This window comes from Pseudophryne corroboree, chromosome 12 (assembly GCF_028390025.1).
Source record: "Pseudophryne corroboree isolate aPseCor3 chromosome 12, aPseCor3.hap2, whole genome shotgun sequence".
NCBI lineage: Eukaryota > Metazoa > Chordata > Amphibia > Anura > Myobatrachidae > Pseudophryne > Pseudophryne corroboree.
In genome coordinates this window covers 155,627-179,423 of record NC_086455.1, presented here as the reverse complement: position 1 = coordinate 179,423, position 23,797 = coordinate 155,627, and the positions used below count along the sequence as shown (strand labels likewise).

Sequence of the window (23,797 nt, the reverse complement as noted above, 5' to 3'; positions counted from 1 at the left end):
ACACGGGGCGCAGTATGTAACACAGCGTCAGGAAGACAGCACACGGGGCGCAGTATGTAACACGCAGCGACAGGAAGACAGCACACGGGGGCAGTATGTAACACGCAGCGACAGGAAGACAGCACACGGGGGCAGTATGTAACAGACAGCGTCAGGAAGACAGCACACGGGGCACAGTATGTAACAGACAGCGTCAGGAAGACAGCACACGGGGCGCAGTATGTAACAGACAGCGTCAGGAAGACAGCACACGGGGCGCAGTATGTAACAGACAGCGTCAGGAAGACAGCACACGGGGTGCAGTATGTAACACGCAGCGACAGGAAGACAGCACACGGGGCGCAGTATGTAACACGCAGCGACAGGAAGACAGCACACGGGGCGCAGTATGTAACACAGCGTCAGGAAGACAGCACACGGGGCGCAGTATGTAACACACAGCGACAGGAAGACAGCACACGGGGCGCAGTATGTAACAGACAGCGTCAGGAAGACAGCACACGGGGTGCAGTATGTAACACGCAGCGACAGGAAGACAGCACACGGGGCGCAGTATGTAACAGACAGCGTCAGGAAGACAGCACACGGGGTGCAGTATGTAACACGCAGCGACAGGAAGACAGCACACGGGGCGCAGTATGTAACAGACAGCGTCAGGAAGACAGCACACGGGGCGCAGTATGTAACACGCAGCGACAGGAAGACAGCACACGGGGCGCAGTATGTAACAGACAGCGTCAGGAAGACAGCACACGGGGTGCAGTATGTAACACGCAGCGTCAGGAAGACAGCACACGGGGGCAGTATGTAACACACAGTGTCAGGAAGACAGCACACGGGGGCAGTATGTAACACGCAGCGACAGGAAGACAGCACACGGGGGCAGTATGTAACACGCAGTGACAGGAAGACAGCACACGGGGTGCAGTATGTAACACACAGCGTCAGGAAGACAGCACACGGGGGCAGTATGTAACACGCAGCGACAGGAAGACAGCACACGGGGCGCAGTATGTAACAGACAGCGTCAGGAAGACAGCACACGGGGCGCAGTATGTAACACACAGCGTCAGGAAGACAGCACACGGGGCGCAGTATGTAACAGACAGCGTCAGGAAGACAGCACACGGGGTGCAGTATGTAACAGACAGCGTCAGGAAGACAGCACACGGGGTGCAGTATGTAACAGACAGCGTCAGGAAGACAGCACACGGGGCGCAGTATGTAACACGCAGCGACAGGAAGACAGCACACGGGGCGCAGTATGTAACAGACAGCGTCAGGAAGACAGCACACGGGGTGCAGTATGTAACACGCAGCGACAGGAAGACAGCACACGGGGCGCAGTATGTAACAGACAGCGTCAGGAAGACAGCACACGGGGTGCAGTATGTAACACGCAGCGACAGGAAGACAGCACACGGGGGCAGTATGTAACACACAGCGTCAGGAAGACAGCACACGGGGCACAGTATGTAACGCGCAGTGAGAGGAAGACAGCACATGGGGTGCAGTATGTAACACGCAGTGAGAGGAAGACAGCACACGGGGGCAGTATGTAACGCGCAGCGACAGGAAGACAGCACACGGGGCGCAGTATGTAACACGCAGCGACAGGAAGACCGCACACGGGGCGCAGTATGTAACACAGCGTCAGGAAGACAGCACACGGGGCGCAGTATGTAACACACAGCGTCAGGAAGACAGCACACGGGGCGCAGTATGTAACACGCAGTGAGAGGAAGACAGCACACGGGGGCAGTATGTAACACGCAGTGACAGGAAGACAGCACACGGAGGCAGTATGTAACACACAGCGTCAGGAAGACAGCACACGGGGCGCAGTATGTAACAGACAGCGTCAGGAAGACAGCACACGGGGCGCAGTATGTAACAGACAGCGTCAGGAAGACAGCACACGGGGTGCAGTATGTAACAGACAGCGTCAGGAAGACAGCACACGGGGCGCAGTATGTAACACGCAGCGACAGGAAGACAGCACACGGGGCGCAGTATGTAACAGACAGCGTCAGGAAGACAGCACACGGGGTGCAGTATGTAACACGCAGCGACAGGAAGACAGCACACGGGGGCAGTATGTAACACACAGCGTCAGGAAGACAGCACACGGGGCACAGTATGTAACGCGCAGTGAGAGGAAGACAGCACATGGGGTGCAGTATGTAACACGCAGTGAGAGGAAGACAGCACACGGGGGCAGTATGTAACGCGCAGCGACAGGAAGACAGCACACGGGGCGCAGTATGTAACACGCAGCGACAGGAAGACAGCACACGGGGCGCAGTATGTAACACAGCGTCAGGAAGACAGCACACGGGGCGCAGTATGTAACACACAGCGTCAGGAAGACAGCACACGGGGCGCAGTATGTAACACGCAGTGAGAGGAAGACAGCACACGGGGGCAGTATGTAACACGCAGTGACAGGAAGACAGCACACGGAGGCAGTATGTAACACACAGCGTCAGGAAGACAGCACACGGGGGCAGTATGTAACACGCAGTGAGAGGAAGACAGCACACGGGGGCAGTATGTAACACGCAGCGACAGGAAGACAGCACACGGGGGCAGTATGTAACACGCAGCGACAGGAAGACAGCACATCATAGGCGGGCAGTGGCCTATCAGGCGTCACACCTTTCTCGGTTGGACATTGGCTTCATGTGGAGCTGTGGGCTCAGCCTGTTTGGGGTCCCGGCAGTATCACTACGATCCTCATTCAGGTGACCCCTCTGTAACAGAGAAAGACAAGGAAGTGAGACGTGTCCTTATACATTACTGTGTGACCTGCAGACAGACGCTCATGCAGAACCGGCAGGACACCCAGCGTGGCTGGACGTTGAGCTGCTAGCTGGCCCCGAGGTGTACTCACCCTCCTCTTCAGCCGATGCTTAGATTTCCTCTTCTCTTTGGAGCGCCCCAGTCTCCGGTGGGACGGCAGCAAGTGGTTCCCCTTGTTGGTCTGTCCATTCATCCTCTGGCTCTTCCCACCGATGATCCCTCTGCACCTCTCGAAGCCGCACTTACAGAGTTGCTGCCAGGATGGGGAAAGAGAAGAGAGAAGGTTCCTGTACAGTGATCTGAGGGGAGTCATAAGGTGGGGAAACGGGGGCCCTTCCTCAGCCCTACACCAGAGCGCACAGACCTCACCCGTTACCAACAAGCCAATGATGCCATTGCCCTACTACAAGACGGCAGAAGAACCAATAATCTTATTACCAAGGGGAAAAGGAACCAAACAGAACCCAACTCTGCAGCTCACCCAAAGAGCAGCGGGTTCTGTCACACGTGTGGGTTAGACCATGCATGAAGAATGTTATCCAAAGACGCCAATCCTTGTATTTACTATGTTCTCCTACCTGCTTCTCCATGTTAAAGGAATGAAAGTTGTAGTCATAGGCCAGCTCAGTCCCAGCCGGCATGTCCTTCAACGCATACAATCCAATCCGGTAAACACCATTCACAGACCTGGGCGGCAAGACAATAAATGAGGTACTATATAAGAGTCACCGGACATACATGCCTCACAGGTGGTGCCATACGCAAACGTGACTTCCAGTAGGTCAGACCTGACATCACAGCGGCTACCAACAAGCCCAGAGACGTTACTGCTGGAGGAGCTCACCATTTCTGCATCTCACAGTTGGGATCGCAGCTGTGGTTGATGAAGCGAGCCTCGTTGCCCATTCGGTAGCTGTCAATCACCATGCCACTGTCCAGGCTAAGGCAGTAATGGTCACTATGGTTGTGGTACTGCTCAATCATCCGGTTCCTGGAAGGTAGGACACTTATCAGACAAAACATGGAGGAAGAGCTGGTTCTCCAGAGCACGCACACACACACACACACACACACACACACACACACACACACACACACAGATGGGCAAGAGACAAACACACAGCACAACAGTATACTGACAAACACTCCCATAATCACACAGCCTCCTAAGCCGAGGCCTCAACCCCATGGAACCTCCACATGAGCACCACCTATTCCTCTGCACACACAGCCTGCTAAATCAAGGCCTCAATCCCATGGAACCTCCACATGAGCACCACCTATTCCTCTGCACACACAGCCTCCTAAACCAAGGCCTCAATCCCATGGAACCTCCACATGAGCACCACCTATTCCTCTGCACACACAGACTCCTATACCTTAAGGAACACAGACATGAGGATCACTACACCTCTTTAAACACAGCCTCCTATACTCCAAGGAACCTGGACAAGAGGACACCCACACCTCTAGACACACAGCCTCCTATACCCCAAGGAACCTGGACACTAGGACACCTACACCTCTGCACACACAGCCTCCCATACCCCAAGGAACCTGGACACTAGGACACCTACATCTTTGCACACAAGCCTCTTATAACCCAAGGAACCTGGACACTAGGACACCTACATCTCTGCACACACAGCCCCCTATATCCCAAGGAACCTGGACACTAGGACACGTACATCTCTGCACACACAGCCTCCCATACCCCAAGGAACCTGGACACTAGAACACCTACATCTCTGCACACACAGCCTCCCACACCCAAAGGAACCTGGACACTAGGACACCTACATCTCTGCACACACAGCCCCCTATACCCCTAGGAACCTGGACATTAGGACACCTACATCTCTGCACACACAGCCTCCCATACCCCAAGGAACCTGGACACTAGAACACCTACATCTCTGCACACACAGCCTCCCATACCCCAAGGAACCTGGACACTAGGACACCTACATCTCTGCACACACAGCCCCCTATACCCCTAGGAACCTGGACATTAGGACACCTACATCTCTGCACACATAGCCCCCTATACCCCTAGGAACCTGGACATTAGGACACCTACATCTCTGCACACGCAGCCTCCCATACCCCAAGGAACCTGGACACTAGACCACCTACATCTCTGCACACACAGCCTCCCATACCCCAAGGAACCTGGACACTAGGAAACCTACATCTCTGCACACACAGCCTCCCATACCCCAAGGAACCTGGACACTAGGACACCTACATCTCTGCACACAAGCCTCTTATAACCCAAGGAACCTGGACACTAGAACACCTACATCTCTGCACACACAGCCTCCCATACCCCAAGGAACCTGGACACTAGGACACCTACATCTCTGCACACACAGCCTCCCATACCCCAAGGAACCTGGACACTAGGACACCTACATCTCTGCACACACAGCCTCCCATACCCCAAGGAACCTGGACACCTACATCTCTGCACACACAGCCCCCTATACCCCTAGGAACCTGGACATTAGGACACCTACATCTCTGCACACACAGCCTCCCATACCCCAAGGAACCTGGACACTAGGACACCTACATCTCTGCACACAAGCCTCTTATAACCCAAGGAACCTGGACACTAGAACACCTACATCTCTGCACACACAGCCTCCCATACCCCAAGGAACCTGGACACTAGGACACCTACATCTCTGCACACACAACCTCCCATACCACAAGGAACCTGGACACTAGGACACCTACATCTCTGCACACAAGCCTCTTATAACCCAAGGAACCTGGACACTAGAACACCTACATCTCTGCACAAACAGCCTCCCATACCCTAAGGAACCTGGATACTAGGACACCTACATCTCTGCACACACAGCCTCCCATACCCCAAGGAACCTGGACACCTACATCTCTGCACACACAGCCCCCTATACCCCTAGGAACCTGGACATTAGGACACCTACATCTCTGCACACACAGCCTCCCATACCCCAAGGAACCTGGACACTAGGACACCTACATCTCTGCACACACAGCCTCCCATACCCCTAGGAACCTGGACACTAGGACACCTACATCTCTGCACACACAGCCCCCTATACCCCTAGGAACCTGGACACTAGGACACCTACATCTCTGCACACACAGCCTCCCATACCCCAAGGAACCTGGACACTAGGACACCTACATCTCTGCACACACAGCCCCCTATACCCCTAGGAACCTGGACAGTAGGACACCTACATCTCTGCACACACAGCCTCCCAGACCCCAAGGAACCTGGACACTAGAACAGCTACATCTCTGCACACACAGCCTCCCATACCCCAAGGAACCTGGACACTAGGACACCTACATCTCTGCACACAAGCCTCTTATAACCCAAGGAACCTGGACACTAGAACACCTACATCTCTGCACACACAGCCTCCCATACCCCAAGGAACCTGGACACTAGGACACCTACATCTCTGCACACACAGCCTCCCATACCCTAAGGAACCTGGACACTAGGACACCTACATCTCTGCACACACAGCCTCCCATACCCCAAGGAACCTGGACACTAGGACACCTACATCTCTGCACACACAGCCTCCCATACCCCAAGGAACCTGGACACTAGGACACCTACATCTCTGCACACACAGCCCCCTATACCCCTAGGAACCTGGACATTAGGACACCTACATCTCTGCACACACAGCCTCCCATACCCCAAGGAACCTGGACACTAGGACACCTACATCTCTGCACACACAGCCTCCCATACCCCAAGGAACCTGGACACTAGGACACCTACATCTCTGCACACACAGCCCCCTATACCCCTAGGAACCTGGACATTAGGACACCTACATCTCTGCACACACAGCCTCCCATACCCCAAGGAACCTGGACACTAGGACACCTACATCTCTGCACACACAGCCTCCCATACCCCAAGGAACCTGGACACTAGGACACCTACATCTCTGCACACACAGCCCCCTATACCCCTAGGAACCTGGACACTAGGACACCTACATCTCTGCACACACAGCCTCCCATACCCCAAGGAACCTGGACACTAGGACACCTACATCTCTGCACACACAGCCTCCCATACCCCAAGGAACCTGGACACTAGGACACCTACATCTCTGCACACACAGCCTCCCATACCCCAAGGAACCTGGACATTAGGACACCTACATCTCTGCACACACAGCCTCCCATACCCAAAGGAACCTGGACACTAGGACACCTACATTTCTGCACACACAGCCCCCTATATCCCAAGGAACCTGGACACTAGGACACCTACATCTCTGCACACATAGCCCCCTATACCCCTAGGAACCTGGACATTAGGACACCTACATCTCTGCACACACAGCCTCCCATACCCCAAGGAACCTGGACACTAGGACACCTACATCTCTGCACACAAGCCTCTTATAACCCAAGGAACCTGGACACTAGAACACCTACATCTCTGCACACACAGCCTCCCATACCCCAAGGAACTTGGACACTAGGACACCTACATCTCTGCACACAAGCCTCTTATAACCCAAGGAACCTGGACACTAGAACACCTACATCTCTGCACACACAGCCTCCCATACCCCAAGGAACCTGGACACTAGGACACCTACATCCCTGCACACACAGCCTCCCATACCCCAAGGAACCTGGACACTAGAACACCTACATCTCTGCACACACAGCCTCCCATACCCCAAGGAACCTGGACACTAGGACACCTACATCTCTGCACACACAGCCTCCCATACCCCAAGGAACCTGGACACTAGGACACCTACATCTCTGCACACACAGCCTCCCATACCCCAAGGAACCTGGACACTAGGACACCTACATCTCTGCACACACAGCCTCCCATACCCCAAGGAACCTGGACACTAGGACACCTACATCTCTGCACACACAGCCCCCCATACCCCAAGGAACCTGGACACTAGGACACCTACATCTCTGCACACACAGCCCCCTATACCCCTAGGAACCTGGACACTAGGACACCTACATCTCTGCACACACAGCCCCCTATACCCCTAGGAACCTGGACACTAGGACACCTACATCTCTGCACACACAGCCCCCTATACCCCTAGGAACCTGGACACTAGGACACCTACATCTCTGCACACACAGCCTCCCATACCCCAAGGAACCTGGACACTAGGACACCTACATCTCTGCACACACAGCCTCCCATACCCCAAGGAACCTGGACACTAGGACACCTACATCTCTGCACACAAGCCTCTTATAACCCAAGGAACCTGGACACTAGAACACCTACATCTCTGCACACAAGCCTCTTATAACCCAAGGAACCTGGACACTAGAACACCTACATCTCTGCACACACAGCCTCCCATACCCCAAGGAACCTGGACACTAGGACACCTACATCTCTGCACACACAGCCTCCCATACCCCAAGGAACCTGGACACTAGAACACCTACATCTCTGCACACACAGCCTCCCATACCCCAAGGAACCTGGACACTAGGACACCTACATCTCTGCACACACAGCCTCCATACCCCAAGGAACCTGGACACTAGGACACCTACATCTCTGCACACACAGCCTCCCATACCCCAAGGAACCTGGACACTAGGACACCTACATCTCTGCACACACAGCCTCCCATACCCCAAGGAACCTGGACACCTACATCTCTGCACACACAGCCTCCCATACCCCAAGGAACCTGGACACTAGGACACCTACATCTCTGCACACACAGCCTCCATACCCCAAGGAACCTGGACACTAGGACACCTACATCTCTGCACACACAGCCTCCCATACCCCAAGGAACCTGGACACTAGGACACCTACATCTCTGCACACACAGCCTCCCATACCCCAAGGAACCTGGACACTAGGACACCTACATCTCTGCACACACAGCCCCCTATACCCCTAGGAACCTGGACACTAGGACACCTACATCTCTGCACACACAGCCCCCTATACCCCTAGGAACCTGGACATTAGGACACCTACATCTCTGCACACACAGCCTCCCATACCCCAAGGAACCTGGACACTAGGACACCTACATCCCTGCACACACAGCCTCCCATACCCCAAGGAACCTGGACACTAGAACACCTACATCTCTGCACACACAGCCCCCTATACCCCTAGGAACCTGGACACTAGGACACCTACATCTCTGCACACAGCCTCCCATACCCCAAGGAACCTGGACACTAGGACACCTACATCTCTGCACACACAGCCTCCCATACCCCAAGGAACCTGGACACTAGGACACCTACATCTCTGCGCACACAGCCTCCCATACCCCAAGGAACCTGGACACTAGGACACCTACATCTCTGCACACACAGCCTCCCATACCCCAAGGAACCTGGACACTAGGACACCTACACCTCTGCACACACAGCCTCCTATACCCCAAGGAACCTGGACACTAGAACACCTACATCTCTGCACACACAGCCTCCCATACTACTAGGAACCTGGACACTAGGACACCTACATCTCTGCACACACAGCCCCCTATACCCCTAGGAACCTGGACACTAGGACACCTACATCTCTGCACACACAGCCTCCCATACCCCTAGGAACCTGGACACTAGGACACCTACATCTCTGCACACACAGCCTCCCATACCCCAAGGAACCTGGACACTAGGACACCTACATCTCTGCACACACAGCCCCCTATACCCCTAGGAACCTGGACATTATGACACCTACATCTCTGCACACACAGCCTCCCATACCCCAAGGAACCTGGACACTAGGACACCTACATCTCTGCACACACAGCCTCCCATACCCCTAGGAACCTGGACACTAGGACACCTACATCTCTGCACACACAGCCCCCTATACCCCTAGGAACCTGGACATTAGGACACCTACATCTCTGCACACACAGCCTCCCATACCCCAAGGAACCTGGACACTAGGACACCTACATCTCTGCACACACAGCCTCCCATACCCCAAGGAACCTGGACACTAGGACACCTACATCTCTGCACACACAGCCCCCTATACCCCTAGGAACCTGGACACTAGGACACCTACATCTCTGCACACACAGCCTCCCATACCCCAAGGAACCTGGACACTAGGACACCTACATCTCTGCACACACAGCCTCCCATACCCCAAGGAACCTGGACACTAGGACACCTACATCTCTGCACACACAGCCTCCCATACCCCAAGGAACCTGGACATTAGGACACCTACATCTCTGCACACACAGCCTCCCATACCCAAAGGAACCTGGACACTAGGACACCTACATTTCTGCACACACAGCCCCCTATATCCCAAGGAACCTGGACACTAGGACACCTACATCTCTGCACACATAGCCCCCTATACCCCTAGGAACCTGGACATTAGGACACCTACATCTCTGCACACACAGCCTCCCATACCCCAAGGAACCTGGACACTAGGACACCTACATCTCTGCACACAAGCCTCTTATAACCCAAGGAACCTGGACACTAGAACACCTACATCTCTGCACACACAGCCTCCCATACCCCAAGGAACTTGGACACTAGGACACCTACATCTCTGCACACAAGCCTCTTATAACCCAAGGAACCTGGACACTAGAACACCTACATCTCTGCACACACAGCCTCCCATACCCCAAGGAACCTGGACACTAGGACACCTACATCCCTGCACACACAGCCTCCCATACCCCAAGGAACCTGGACACTAGAACACCTACATCTCTGCACACACAGCCTCCCATACCCCAAGGAACCTGGACACTAGGACACCTACATCTCTGCACACACAGCCTCCCATACCCCAAGGAACCTGGACACTAGGACACCTACATCTCTGCACACACAGCCTCCCATACCCCAAGGAACCTGGACACTAGGACACCTACATCTCTGCACACACAGCCTCCCATACCCCAAGGAACCTGGACACTAGGACACCTACATCTCTGCACACACAGCCCCCCATACCCCAAGGAACCTGGACACTAGGACACCTACATCTCTGCACACACAGCCCCCTATACCCCTAGGAACCTGGACACTAGGACACCTACATCTCTGCACACACAGCCCCCTATACCCCTAGGAACCTGGACACTAGGACACCTACATCTCTGCACACACAGCCCCCTATACCCCTAGGAACCTGGACACTAGGACACCTACATCTCTGCACACACAGCCTCCCATACCCCAAGGAACCTGGACACTAGGACACCTACATCTCTGCACACACAGCCTCCCATACCCCAAGGAACCTGGACACTAGGACACCTACATCTCTGCACACAAGCCTCTTATAACCCAAGGAACCTGGACACTAGAACACCTACATCTCTGCACACAAGCCTCTTATAACCCAAGGAACCTGGACACTAGAACACCTACATCTCTGCACACACAGCCTCCCATACCCCAAGGAACCTGGACACTAGGACACCTACATCTCTGCACACACAGCCTCCCATACCCCAAGGAACCTGGACACTAGAACACCTACATCTCTGCACACACAGCCTCCCATACCCCAAGGAACCTGGACACTAGGACACCTACATCTCTGCACACACAGCCTCCATACCCCAAGGAACCTGGACACTAGGACACCTACATCTCTGCACACACAGCCTCCCATACCCCAAGGAACCTGGACACTAGGACACCTACATCTCTGCACACACAGCCTCCCATACCCCAAGGAACCTGGACACCTACATCTCTGCACACACAGCCTCCCATACCCCAAGGAACCTGGACACTAGGACACCTACATCTCTGCACACACAGCCTCCATACCCCAAGGAACCTGGACACTAGGACACCTACATCTCTGCACACACAGCCTCCCATACCCCAAGGAACCTGGACACTAGGACACCTACATCTCTGCACACACAGCCTCCCATACCCCAAGGAACCTGGACACTAGGACACCTACATCTCTGCACACACAGCCCCCTATACCCCTAGGAACCTGGACACTAGGACACCTACATCTCTGCACACACAGCCCCCTATACCCCTAGGAACCTGGACATTAGGACACCTACATCTCTGCACACACAGCCTCCCATACCCCAAGGAACCTGGACACTAGGACACCTACATCCCTGCACACACAGCCTCCCATACCCCAAGGAACCTGGACACTAGAACACCTACATCTCTGCACACACAGCCCCCTATACCCCTAGGAACCTGGACACTAGGACACCTACATCTCTGCACACAGCCTCCCATACCCCAAGGAACCTGGACACTAGGACACCTACATCTCTGCACACACAGCCTCCCATACCCCAAGGAACCTGGACACTAGGACACCTACATCTCTGCGCACACAGCCTCCCATACCCCAAGGAACCTGGACACTAGGACACCTACATCTCTGCACACACAGCCTCCCATACCCCAAGGAACCTGGACACTAGGACACCTACACCTCTGCACACACAGCCTCCTATACCCCAAGGAACCTGGACACTAGAACACCTACATCTCTGCACACACAGCCTCCCATACTACTAGGAACCTGGACACTAGGACACCTACATCTCTGCACACACAGCCCCCTATACCCCTAGGAACCTGGACACTAGGACACCTACATCTCTGCACACACAGCCTCCCATACCCCTAGGAACCTGGACACTAGGACACCTACATCTCTGCACACACAGCCTCCCATACCCCAAGGAACCTGGACACTAGGACACCTACATCTCTGCACACACAGCCCCCTATACCCCTAGGAACCTGGACATTATGACACCTACATCTCTGCACACACAGCCTCCCATACCCCAAGGAACCTGGACACTAGGACACCTACATCTCTGCACACACAGCCTCCCATACCCCTAGGAACCTGGACACTAGGACACCTACATCTCTGCACACACAGCCCCCTATACCCCTAGGAACCTTGACACTAGGACACCTACATCTCTGCACACACAGCCTCCCATACCCCAAGGAACCTGGACACCTACATCTCTGCACACACAGCCTCCCATACCCCTAGGACACCTACATCTCTGCACACACAGCCCCCTATACCCCAAGGAACCTGGACACTAGGACACCTACATCTCTGCACACACAGCCTCCCATACCCCAAGGAACCTGGACACTAGGACACCTACATCTCTGCACACACAGCCCCCTATACCCCTAGGAACCTGGACACTAGGACACCTACATCTCTGCACACACAGCCCCCTATACCCCTAGGAACCTGGACACTAGGACACCTACATCTCTGCACACACAGCCTCCCATACCCCAAGGAACCTGGACACTAGGACACCTACATCTCTGCACACACAGCCCCCTATACCCCTAGGAACCTGGACATTAGGACACCTACATCTCTGCACACACAGCCTCCCATACCCCAAGGAACCTGGACACTAGGACACCTACATCTCTGCACACACAGCCTCCCATACCCCAAGGAACCTGGACACTAGGACACCTACATCTCTGCACACACAGCCCCCTATACCCCTAGGAACCTGGACACTAGGACACCTACATCTCTGCACACACAGCCTCCCATACCCCAAGGAACCTGGACACTAGGACACCTACATCTCTGCACACACAGCCTCCCATACCCCAAGGAACCTGGACACTAGGACACCTACATCTCTGCACACACAGCCTCCCATACCCCAAGGAACCTGGACACTAGAACACCTACATCTCTGCACACAAGCCTCTTATAACCCAAGGAACCTGGACACTAGAACACCTACATCTCTGCACACACAGCCTCCCATACCCCAAGGAACCTGGACACTAGGACACCTACATCTCTGCACACACAGCCTCCCATACCCCAAGGAACCTGGACACTAGGACACCTACATCTCTGCACACACAGCCTCCCATACCCCAAGGAACCTGGACACTAGGACACCTACATCTCTGCACACACAGCCTCCCATACCCCAAGGAACCTGGACACTAGGACACCTACATCTCTGCACACAAGCCTCTTATAACCCAAGGAACCTGGACACTAGAACACCTACATCTCTGCACACACAGCCTCCCATACCCCAAGGAACCTGGACACTAGGACACCTACATCTCTGCACACACAGCCTCCCATACCCCAAGGAACCTGGACACTAGGACACCTACATCTCTGCACACACAGCCTCCCATACCCCAAGGAACCTGGACACTAGGACACCTACATCTCTGCACACACAGCCTCCCATACCCCAAGGAACCTGGACACTAGGACACCTACATCTCTGCACACACAGCCCCCTATACCCCTAGGAACCTGGACACTAGGACACCTACACCTCCCTTTCTGCCAGTAAGCAGTAGGATAGTTCATAGCTGGAATACACGAGCGTCTGTTTTCTGTCTCACTCAGTGACTATAGAGGGCAACACTCGCCTTGTGCTAACCATTCATGTATCTTCCACAGACACCCAATACCAGCGTGACCCGGGTACCTGAACTCCTGCTCGCTCACCACCTCGCCCAGATACTCAACGATGAACTGCGAGGCCTTCAGGGGCTCCTTGGTGCGGATGCCCCATCCCTTTCCCTCCGCCCGGAAGCGCTCCAAGCACTGGACCCATTCGTGTCTCTGGATACGCTGGTTGTGGCACTGCTCCCCACATGGGCAGGTGTTTGGGGAACACTCCGCAAAAATCATTCTACAAGGGAACCACGGGGTTAATGTCAGCAGATTATATATATACTGTATACACACACACACACACACACTCTTCATGACCTGACGGACACCTCACAGCCACTCACCGATTAAGGCAGTCCTCCACGCAGCCCTTTTCCTCGTGGTTCTCTGGTCTCCTACAGTTACATGTGGTGGCTTCATATCCAGACAGAGGCTTTACATCCACATACACATCTGGGAGAGGCCACAGAGTACATCACAGTCTGTTCAGAGCGGGGAAAAGAGAGGGGGCCCCATGTGGGCGGAAAAAAGAGAGGGGGCCCCATGTGGGCGGAGCAGAGGGAAAAAGAGAGGGGGCCCCATGTGGGCGGAGCGGGGGGAAAAAAAAAAAAGAGAGGGGGCCTCATGTGGGCGGAGCGGGGAAAAAGGGGAAAAGCCTTTAACCAGGAGAATAGAGCCAGAGAAATGGAGAAAGAAAGGTCTATGGAATACTGAGTGATAAGAACACCGGGATATAAATGTGTGTGGGGATAATGAGGTGTCTGTGGGAGGGATATAAATGTGTGTGGGGATAATGAGGTGTCTGTGGGAGGGATATAAATGTGTGTGGGGATAATGAGGTGTCTGTGGGAGGGATATAAATGTGTGTGGATATAATGAGGTGTCTGTGGGAGGGATATAAATGTGTGTGTGGGGATAATGAGGTGTCTGTGGGAGGGATATAAATGTGTGTGTGGATAATGAGGTGTCTGTGGGAGGGATATAAATGTGTGTGTGGGGATAATGAGGTGTCTGTGGGAGGGATATAAATGTGTGTGTGGGGATAATGAGGTGTCTGTGGGAGGGATATAAATGTGTGTGGGGATAATGAGGTGTCTGTGGGAGAGATATAAATGTGTGTGTGGGGATAATGAGGTGTCTGTGGGAGAGATATAAATGTGTGTGTGGATAATGAGGTGTCTGTGGGAGGGATATAAATGTGTGTGTGGGGATAATGAGGTGTCTGTGGGAGGGATATAAATGTGTGTGGGGATAATGAGGTGTCTGTGGGAGGGATATAAATGTGTGTGGATATAATGAGGTGTCTGTGGGAGGGATATAAATGTGTGTGTGGATAATGAGGTGTCTGTGGGAGGGATATAAATATGTGTGGGGATAATGAGGAGTCTGTGGGAGGGATATAAATGTGTGTGTGGATAATGAGGTGTCTGTGGGAGGGATATAAATGTGTGTGGGGATAATGAGGTGTCTGTGGGAGGGATATAAATGTGTGTGTGGGGATAATGAGGTGTCTGTGGGAGGGATATAAATGTGTGTGGATATAATGAGGTGTCTGTGGGAGGGATATAAATGTGTGTGTGGATAATGAGGTGTCTGTGGGAGGGATATAAATGTGTGTGGGGATAATGAGGTGTCTGTGGGAGGGATATAAATGTGTGTGTGGGGATAATGAGGTGTCTGTGGGAGGGATATAAATGTGTGTGTGGATAATGAGGTGTCTGTGGGAGGGATATAAATGTGTGTGTGGATAATGAGGTGTCTGTGGGAGGGATATAAATGTGTGTGGGGATAATGAGGTGTCTGTGGGAGGGATATAAATGTGTGTGGGGATAATGAGGTGTCTGTGGGAGAGATATAAATGTGTGTGTGGGGATAATGAGGTGTCTGTGGGAGGGATATAAATGTGTGTGGGGATAATGAGGTGTCTGTGGGAGGGATATAAATGTGTGTGTGGGGATAATGAGGTGTCTGTGGGAGGGATATAAATGTGTGTGGGGATAATGAGGTGTCTGTGGGAGGGATATAAATGTGTGTGTGGATAATGAGGTGTCTGTGGGAGGGATATAAATGTGTGTGTGGGGATAATGAGGTGTCTGTGGGAGGGATATAAATGTGTGTGGGGATAATGAGGTGTCTGTGGGAAGGATATAAATGTGTGTGTGGATAATGAGGTGTCTGTGGGAGGGATATAAATGTGTGTGTGGATAATGAGGTGTCTGTGGGAGAGATATAAATGTGTGTGTGGGGATAATGAGGTGTCTGTGGGAGGGATATAAATGTGTGTGGGGATAATGAGGTGTCTGTGGGAGGGATATAAATGTGTGTGGGGATAATGAGGTGTCTGTGGGAGGGATATAAATATGTGTGGGGATAATGAGGTGTCTGTGGGAGGGATATAAATGTGTGTGTGGATAATGAGGTGTCTGTGGGAGGGATATAAATGTGTGTGTGGGGATAATGAGGTGTCTGTGGGAGGGATATAAATGTGTGTGGGGATAATGAGGTGTCTGTGGGAGGGATATAAATGTGTGTGTGGGGATAATGAGGTGTCTGTGGGAGGGATATAAATGTGTGTGGATATAATGAGGTGTCTGTGGGAGGGATATAAATGTGTGTGGGGATAATGAGGTGTCTGTGGGAGGGATATAAATGTGTGTGTGGATAATGAGGTGTCTGTGGGAGGGATATAAATGTGTGTGGATATAATGAGGTGTCTGTGGGAGGGATATAAATGTGTGTGGGGATAATGAGGTGTCTGTGGGAGGGATATAAATGTGTGTGTGGATAATGAGGTGTCTGTGGGAGGGATATAAATGTGTGTGGGGATAATGAGGTGTCTGTGGGAGGGATATAAATATGTGTGGGGATAATGAGGTGTCTGTGGGAGGGATATAAATGTGTGTGTGGGGATAATGAGGTGTCTGTGGGAGGGATATAAATGTGTGTGGGGATAATGAGGTGTCTGTGGGAGGGATATAAATATGTGTGTGGATAATGAGGTGTCTGTGGGAGGGATATAAATGTGTGTGGGGATAATGAGGTGTCTGTGGGAGGGATATAAATATGTGTGGGGATAATGAGGTGTCTGTGGGAGGGATATAAATGTGTGTGTGGGGATAATGAGGTGTCTGTGGGAGGGATATAAATGTGTGTGGGGATAATGAGGTGTCTGTGGGAGGGATATAAATATGTGTGGGGATAATGAGGTGTCTGTGGGAGGGATATAAATGTGTGTGTGGGGATAATGAGGTGTCTGTGGGAGGGATATAAATGTGTGTGGGGATAATGAGGTGTCTGTGGGAGGGATATAAATGTGTGTGGGGATAATGAGGTGTCTGTGGGAGGGATATAAATGTGTGTGTGGATAATGAGTTGTCTGTGGGAGGGATATAAATGTGTGTGGGATAATGAGGTGTCTGTGGGAGGGATATAAATGTGTGTGTGGATAATGAGGTGTCTGTGGGCGGGATATAAATGTGTGTGTGGGATAATGAGGTGTCTGTGGGAGGGATATAAATGTGTGTGTGGATAATGAGGTGTCTGTGGGAGGGATATAAATGTGTGTGTGGGGATAATGAGGTGTCCGTGGTAGGGATATAAATGTGTGTGGATATAATGAGGTGTCCGTGGGAGGGATATAAATGTGTGTGTGGATAATGAGGTGTCTGTGGGAGGGATATAAATGTGTGTGTGGATAATGAGGTGTCTGTGGGAGGGATATAAATGTGTGTGGGGATAATGAGGTGTCTGTGGGAGGGATATAAATGTGTGTGGGGATAATGAGGTGTCTGTGGGAGGGATATAAATGTGTGTGTGGATAATGAGGTGTCTGTGGGAGGGATATAAATGTGTGTGGGGATAATGAGGTGTCTGTGGGAGGGATATAAATGTGTGTGTGGGATAATGAGGTGTCTGTGGGAGGGATATAAATGTGTGTGTGGATAATGAGGTGTCTGTGGGAGGGATATAAATGTGTGTGGGGATAATGAGGTGTCTGTGGGAGGGATATAAATATGTGTGGGGATAATGAGGTGTCTGTGGGAGGGATATAAATGTGTGTGTGGATAATGAGGTGTCTGTGGGAGGGATATAAATGTGTGTGGGGATAATGAGGTGTCTGTGGGAGGGATATAAATGTGTGTGTGGGATAATGAGGTGTCTGTGGGAGGGATATAAATGTGTGTGGAGATAATGAGGTGTCTGTGGGAGGGATATAAATGTGTGTGTGGATAATGAGGTGTCTGTGGGAGGGATATAAATGTGTGTGGGGATAATGAGGTGTCTGTGGGAGGGATATAAATGTGTGTGTGGGGATAATGAGGTGTCTGTGGGAGGGATATAAATGTGTGTGTGGATAATGAGGTGTCTGTGGGAGGGATATAAATGTGTGTGGGGATAATGAGGTGTCTGTGGGAGGGATATAAATGTGTGTGTGGGGATAATGAGGTGTCTGTGGAGGGATATAAATGTGTGTGGGGATAATGAGGTGTCTGTGGGAGGGATATAAATGTGTGTGGGGATAATGAGGTGTCTGTGGGAGGGATATAAATGTGTGTGGGGATAATGAGGTGTCTGTGGGAGGGATATAAATGTGTGTGTGGATAATGAGGTGTCTGTGGGAGGGATATAAATGTGTGTGGGGATAATGAGGTGTCTGTGGGAGGGATATAAATGTGTGTGGGATAATGAGGTGTCTGTGGGAGGGATATAAATGTGTGTGGGGATAATGAGGTGTCTGTGGGAGGGATATAAATGTGTGTGTGGATAATGAGGTGTCTGTGGGAGGGATATAAATGTGTGTGGGATAATGAGGTGTCTGTGGGAGGGATATAAATGTGTGTGGGGATAATGAGGTGTCTGTGGGAGGGATATAAATGTGTGTGGGGATAATGAGGTGTCTGTGGGAGGGATATAAATGTGTGTGTGGATAATGAGGTGTCTGTGGGAGGGATATAAATGTGTGTGTGGATAATGAGGTGTCTGTGGGAGGGATATAAATGTGTGTGTGGATAATGAGGTGTCTGTGGGAGGGATATAAATGTGTGTGTGGATATAATGAGGTGTCTGTGGGAGGGATATAAATGTGTGTGGGGATAATGAGGTGTCTGTGGGAGGGATATAAATGTGTGTGTGGATAATGAGGTGTCTGAGGTGTCTGTGGGAGGGATATAAATGTGTGTGGGGATAATGAGGTGTCTGTGGGAGGGATATAAATGTGTGTGTGGATAATGAGGTGTCTGTGGGAGGGATATAAATGTGTGTGGGGATAATGAGGTGTCTGTGGGAGGGATATAAATGTGTGTGTGGATAATGAGGTGTCTGTGGGAGGGATATAAATGTGTGTGGATATAATGAGGTGTCTGTGGGAGGGATATAAATGTGTGTGGGGATAATGAGGTGTCTGTGGGAGGGATATAAATGTGTGTGGGGATAATGAGGTGTCTGTGGGAGGGATATAAATGTGTGTGTGGGGATAATGAGGTGTCTGTGGGAGGGATATAAATGTGTGTGTGGGGATAATGAGGTGTCTGTGGGAGGGATATAAATGTGTGTGGGGATAATGAGGTGTCTGTGGGAGGGATATAAATGTGTGTGTGGGGATAATGAGGTGTCTGTGGGAGGGATATAAATGTGTGTGTGGGGATAATGAGGTGTCTGTGGGAGGGATATAAATGTGTGTGGGGGATAATGAGGTGTCTGTGGGAGGGATATAAATGTGTGTGGGGATAATGAGGTGTCTGTGGGAGGGATATAAATGTGTGTGTGGGATAATGAGGTGTCTGTGGGAGGGATATAAATGTGTGTGTGGGGATAATGAGGTGTCTGTGGGAGGGATATAAATATGTGTGGGGATAATGAGGTGTCTGTGGGAGGGATATAAATGTGTGTGTGGGGATAATGAGGTGTCTGTGGAGGGATATAAATGTGTGTGTGGGGATAATGAGGTGTCTGTGGGAGGGATATAAATGTGTGTGTGGGGATAATGAGGTGTCTGTGGGAGGATATAAATGTGTGTGGGGATAATGATGTGTCTGTGGGAGGGATATAAATGTGTGTGTGGATAATGAGGTGTCTGTGGGAGGGATATAAATATGTGTGGGGATAATGAGGTGTCTGTGGGAGGGATATAAATATGTGTGGGGATAATGAGGTGTCTGTGGGAGGGATATAAATGTGTGTGTGGGGATAATGAGGTGTCTGTGGGAGGGATATAAATGTGTGTGTGGATAATGAGGTGTCTGTGGGAGGGATATAAATGTGTGTGTGGGGATAATGAGGTGTCTGTGGGAGGGATATAAATGTGTGTGTGGATAATGAGGTGTCTGTGGGAGGGATATAAATGTGTGTGGGGATAATGAGGTGTCTGTGGGAGGGATATAAATGTGTGTGGGGATAATGAGGTGTCTGTGGGAGGGATATAAATGTGTGTGGGGATAATGAGGTGTCTGTGGGAGGGATATAATGTGTGTGTGGATAATGAGGTGTCTGTGGGAGGGATATAAATGTGTGTGTGGATAATGAGGTGTCTGTGGGAGGGATATAAATGTGTGTGGGGATAATGGGGTGTCTGTGGAGAGATATAAATGTGTGTGGGGATAATGAGGTGTCTGTGGGAGGGATATAAATGTGTGTGGGGATAATGAGGTGTCTGTGGGAGGGATATAAATGTGTGTGGGGATAATGAGGTGTCTGTGGGAGGGATATAAATGTGTGTGTGGGGATAATGAGGTGTCTGTGGGAGGCATATAAATGTGTGTGTGGATAATGAGGTGTCTGTGGGAGGGATATAAATGTGTGTGTGGATAATAAGGTGTCTGTGGGAGGGATATAAATGTGTGTGTGGGGATAATGAGGTGTCTGTGGGAGGGATATAAATGTGTGTGGATATAATGAGGTGTCTGTGGGAGGGATATAAATGTGTGTGGGGATAATGAGGTGTCTGTGGGAGGGATATAAATGTGTGTGTGGATAATGAGGTGTCTGTGGGAGGGATATAAATGTGTGTGGGGATAATGAGGTGTCTGTGGGAGGGATATAAATGTGTGTGGGGATAATGAGGTGTCTGTGGGAGGGATATAAATGTGTGTGGGGATAATGAGGTGTCTGTGGGAGGGATATAAATGTGTGTGGGGATAATGAGGTGTCTGTGGGAGGGATATAAATGTGTGTGTGGGGATAATGAGGTGTCTGTGGGAGGGATATAAATGTGTGTGTGGGGATAATGAGGTGTCTGTGGGAGGGATATAAATGTGTGTGGGGATATGAGGTGTCTGTGGGAGGGATATAAATGTGTGTGTGGGGATAATGAGGTGTCTGTGGGAGGGATATAAATGTGTGTGTGGGGATAATGAGGTGTCTGTGGGAGGGATATAAATGTGTGTGGGGATAATGAGGTGTCTGTGGGAGGGATATAAATGTGTGTGGGGATAATGAGGTGTCTGTGGGAGGGATATAAATGTGTGTGGATATAATGAGGTGTCTGTGGGAGGGATATAAATGTGTGTGGGGATAATGAGGTGTCTGTGGGAGGGATATAAATGTGTGTGTGGGGATAATGAGGTGTCTGTGGGAGGGATATAAATGTGTGTGGGGATAATGAGGTGTCTGTGGGAGGGATATAAATGTGTGTGGGGATAATGAGGTGTCTGTGGGAGGGATATAAATGTGTGTGTGGATAATGAGGTGTCTGTGGGAGGGATATAAATGTGTGTGTGGATAATGAGGTGTCTGTGGGAGGGATATAAATGTGTGTGTGGGGATAATGAGGTGTCTGTGGGAGGGATATAAATGTGTGTGGGGATAATGAGGTGTCTGTGGGAGGGATATAAATGTGTGTGGGGATAATGAGGTGTCTGTGGGAGGGATATAAATGTGTGTGGGGATAATGAGGTGTCTGTGGGAGGGATATAAATGTGTGTGTGGGGATAATGAGGTGTCTGTGGGAGGGATATAAATGTGTGTGGGGATAATGAGGTGTCTGTGGGAGGGATATAAATGTGTGTGGGGATAATGAGGTGTCTGTGGGAGGGATATAAATGTGTGTGGGGATAATGAGGTGTCTGTGGGAGGGATATAAATGTGTGTGTGGGGTGATCTTTAAGGAGGACTGGCTCCCAGTAAATTAGGCTATCCGGTCTCTAGGTCGACATGGGTTTTTCACTCTTTTTGGGGGGGAACTTTTTCATACTTTACGATCTACGTGGACTACAATTGGGAATAGTAACCTGTGGCGAGCGCAGCGAGGGGACACGGTGCACTAATTGGGGTTCCCGGTCACTGTACGGAGAGAACAAGACCAAAAAAAAGTGCAAAAACTTATGTCGACCTAGAGTCCCTGTCGACCTAGAAACCATGTCGACCAGCACTGGTCGACCTTGACACTGTCGACCTAAGTGTGGTCGCCCTTGCATACCACGGCTGTAAATTAGTCCCCAGGTACTTACTTGAGCGGATCTTCTTGTAGAGCGGGACGTCCGGCTTTTTATATAACTAGAAGACAACACAATTCACACATTACTGAGCAGACGACACTAGAGGTCATCAATACAAAGACACTGGATAATGCCGTCATTGGCCACAATTACTGGAAGGACCTAGTGGTGGCTCTAGTACTACACTAACCACAGACATTGGGGGATGGCGAGTCTGGTAATACCGTGTGCGGTTATTGTAGAGTAACCACAGACATTGGGGGGATGGTGAGTCTGGTAATACCGTGTGCGTTTATTGTAGAGTAACCACAGACATTGGGGGGATGGTGAGTCTGGTGATACCGTGTGCGGTTATTGTAGAGTAACCACAGACATTGGGGGATGGCGAGTCTGGTAATACCGTGTCCGGTTATTGTAGAGTAACCACAGACATAGGGGGAATGGTGAGTCTGGTAATACCGAGTCCGGTTATTGTAGAGTAACCACAGACACTGGAGGGATGGTGAGTCTGGTAATACCGTGTCCGGTTATTGTAGAGTAACCACAGACATTGGGGGGGATGATGAGTCTGGTAATACCGTGTCCGGTTATTGTAGAGTAACCACAGACATTGGGGGATGGTGAGTCTGGTGATACCGTGTGCGGTTATTGTAGAGTAACCACAGACACTGGGGGATGGTGAGTCTTGTAATACCGTGTGCGGTTATTGTAGAGTAACCACAGACACTGGGGGATGGTGAGTCTGGTAATACCGTGTCCGGTTATTGTACAGTAACCACAGACACTGGGGGGATGGTGAGTCTGGTGATATCGTGTCCGGTTATTGTAGAGTAACCACAGACACTGGGGGGATGGCGAGTCTGGTGATATCGTGTCCGGTTATTGTAGAGTAACCACAGACACTGGGGGGATGGTGAGTCTGGTAATACCGTGTCCGGTTATTGTAGAGTAACCACAGACATTGGGGGATGGTGAGTCTGGTGATACCGTGTGCGGTTATTGTAGAGTAACCACAGACATTGGGGGATGGTGAGTCTGGTAATACCATGTCCGGTTATTGTAGAGTAACCACAGACATTGG

At 51.3% G+C, this 23,797-nt stretch overlaps 1 protein-coding gene across 1 annotated transcript in view; it reads right to left on the bottom strand.

Annotated features, from left to right (window-relative positions):
* ASH1L (ASH1 like histone lysine methyltransferase) overlaps positions 1-23,797 on the bottom strand; it is a 204,060-nt gene that overhangs the window by 43,255 nt on the left and 137,008 nt on the right. The window contains exons 8-14 of the mRNA XM_063946605.1: positions 22,729-22,774; positions 14,629-14,737; positions 14,316-14,522; positions 3,647-3,793; positions 3,381-3,489; positions 2,894-3,055; positions 2,659-2,753 (exon numbers count right to left, since the gene is read on the bottom strand). Of these exons, the coding sequence (XP_063802675.1) occupies positions 2,659-2,753; positions 2,894-3,055; positions 3,381-3,489; positions 3,647-3,793; positions 14,316-14,522; positions 14,629-14,737; positions 22,729-22,774 (875 nt within the window). The remainder of the gene's footprint in view (positions 1-2,658; positions 2,754-2,893; positions 3,056-3,380; positions 3,490-3,646; positions 3,794-14,315; positions 14,523-14,628; positions 14,738-22,728; positions 22,775-23,797) is intronic.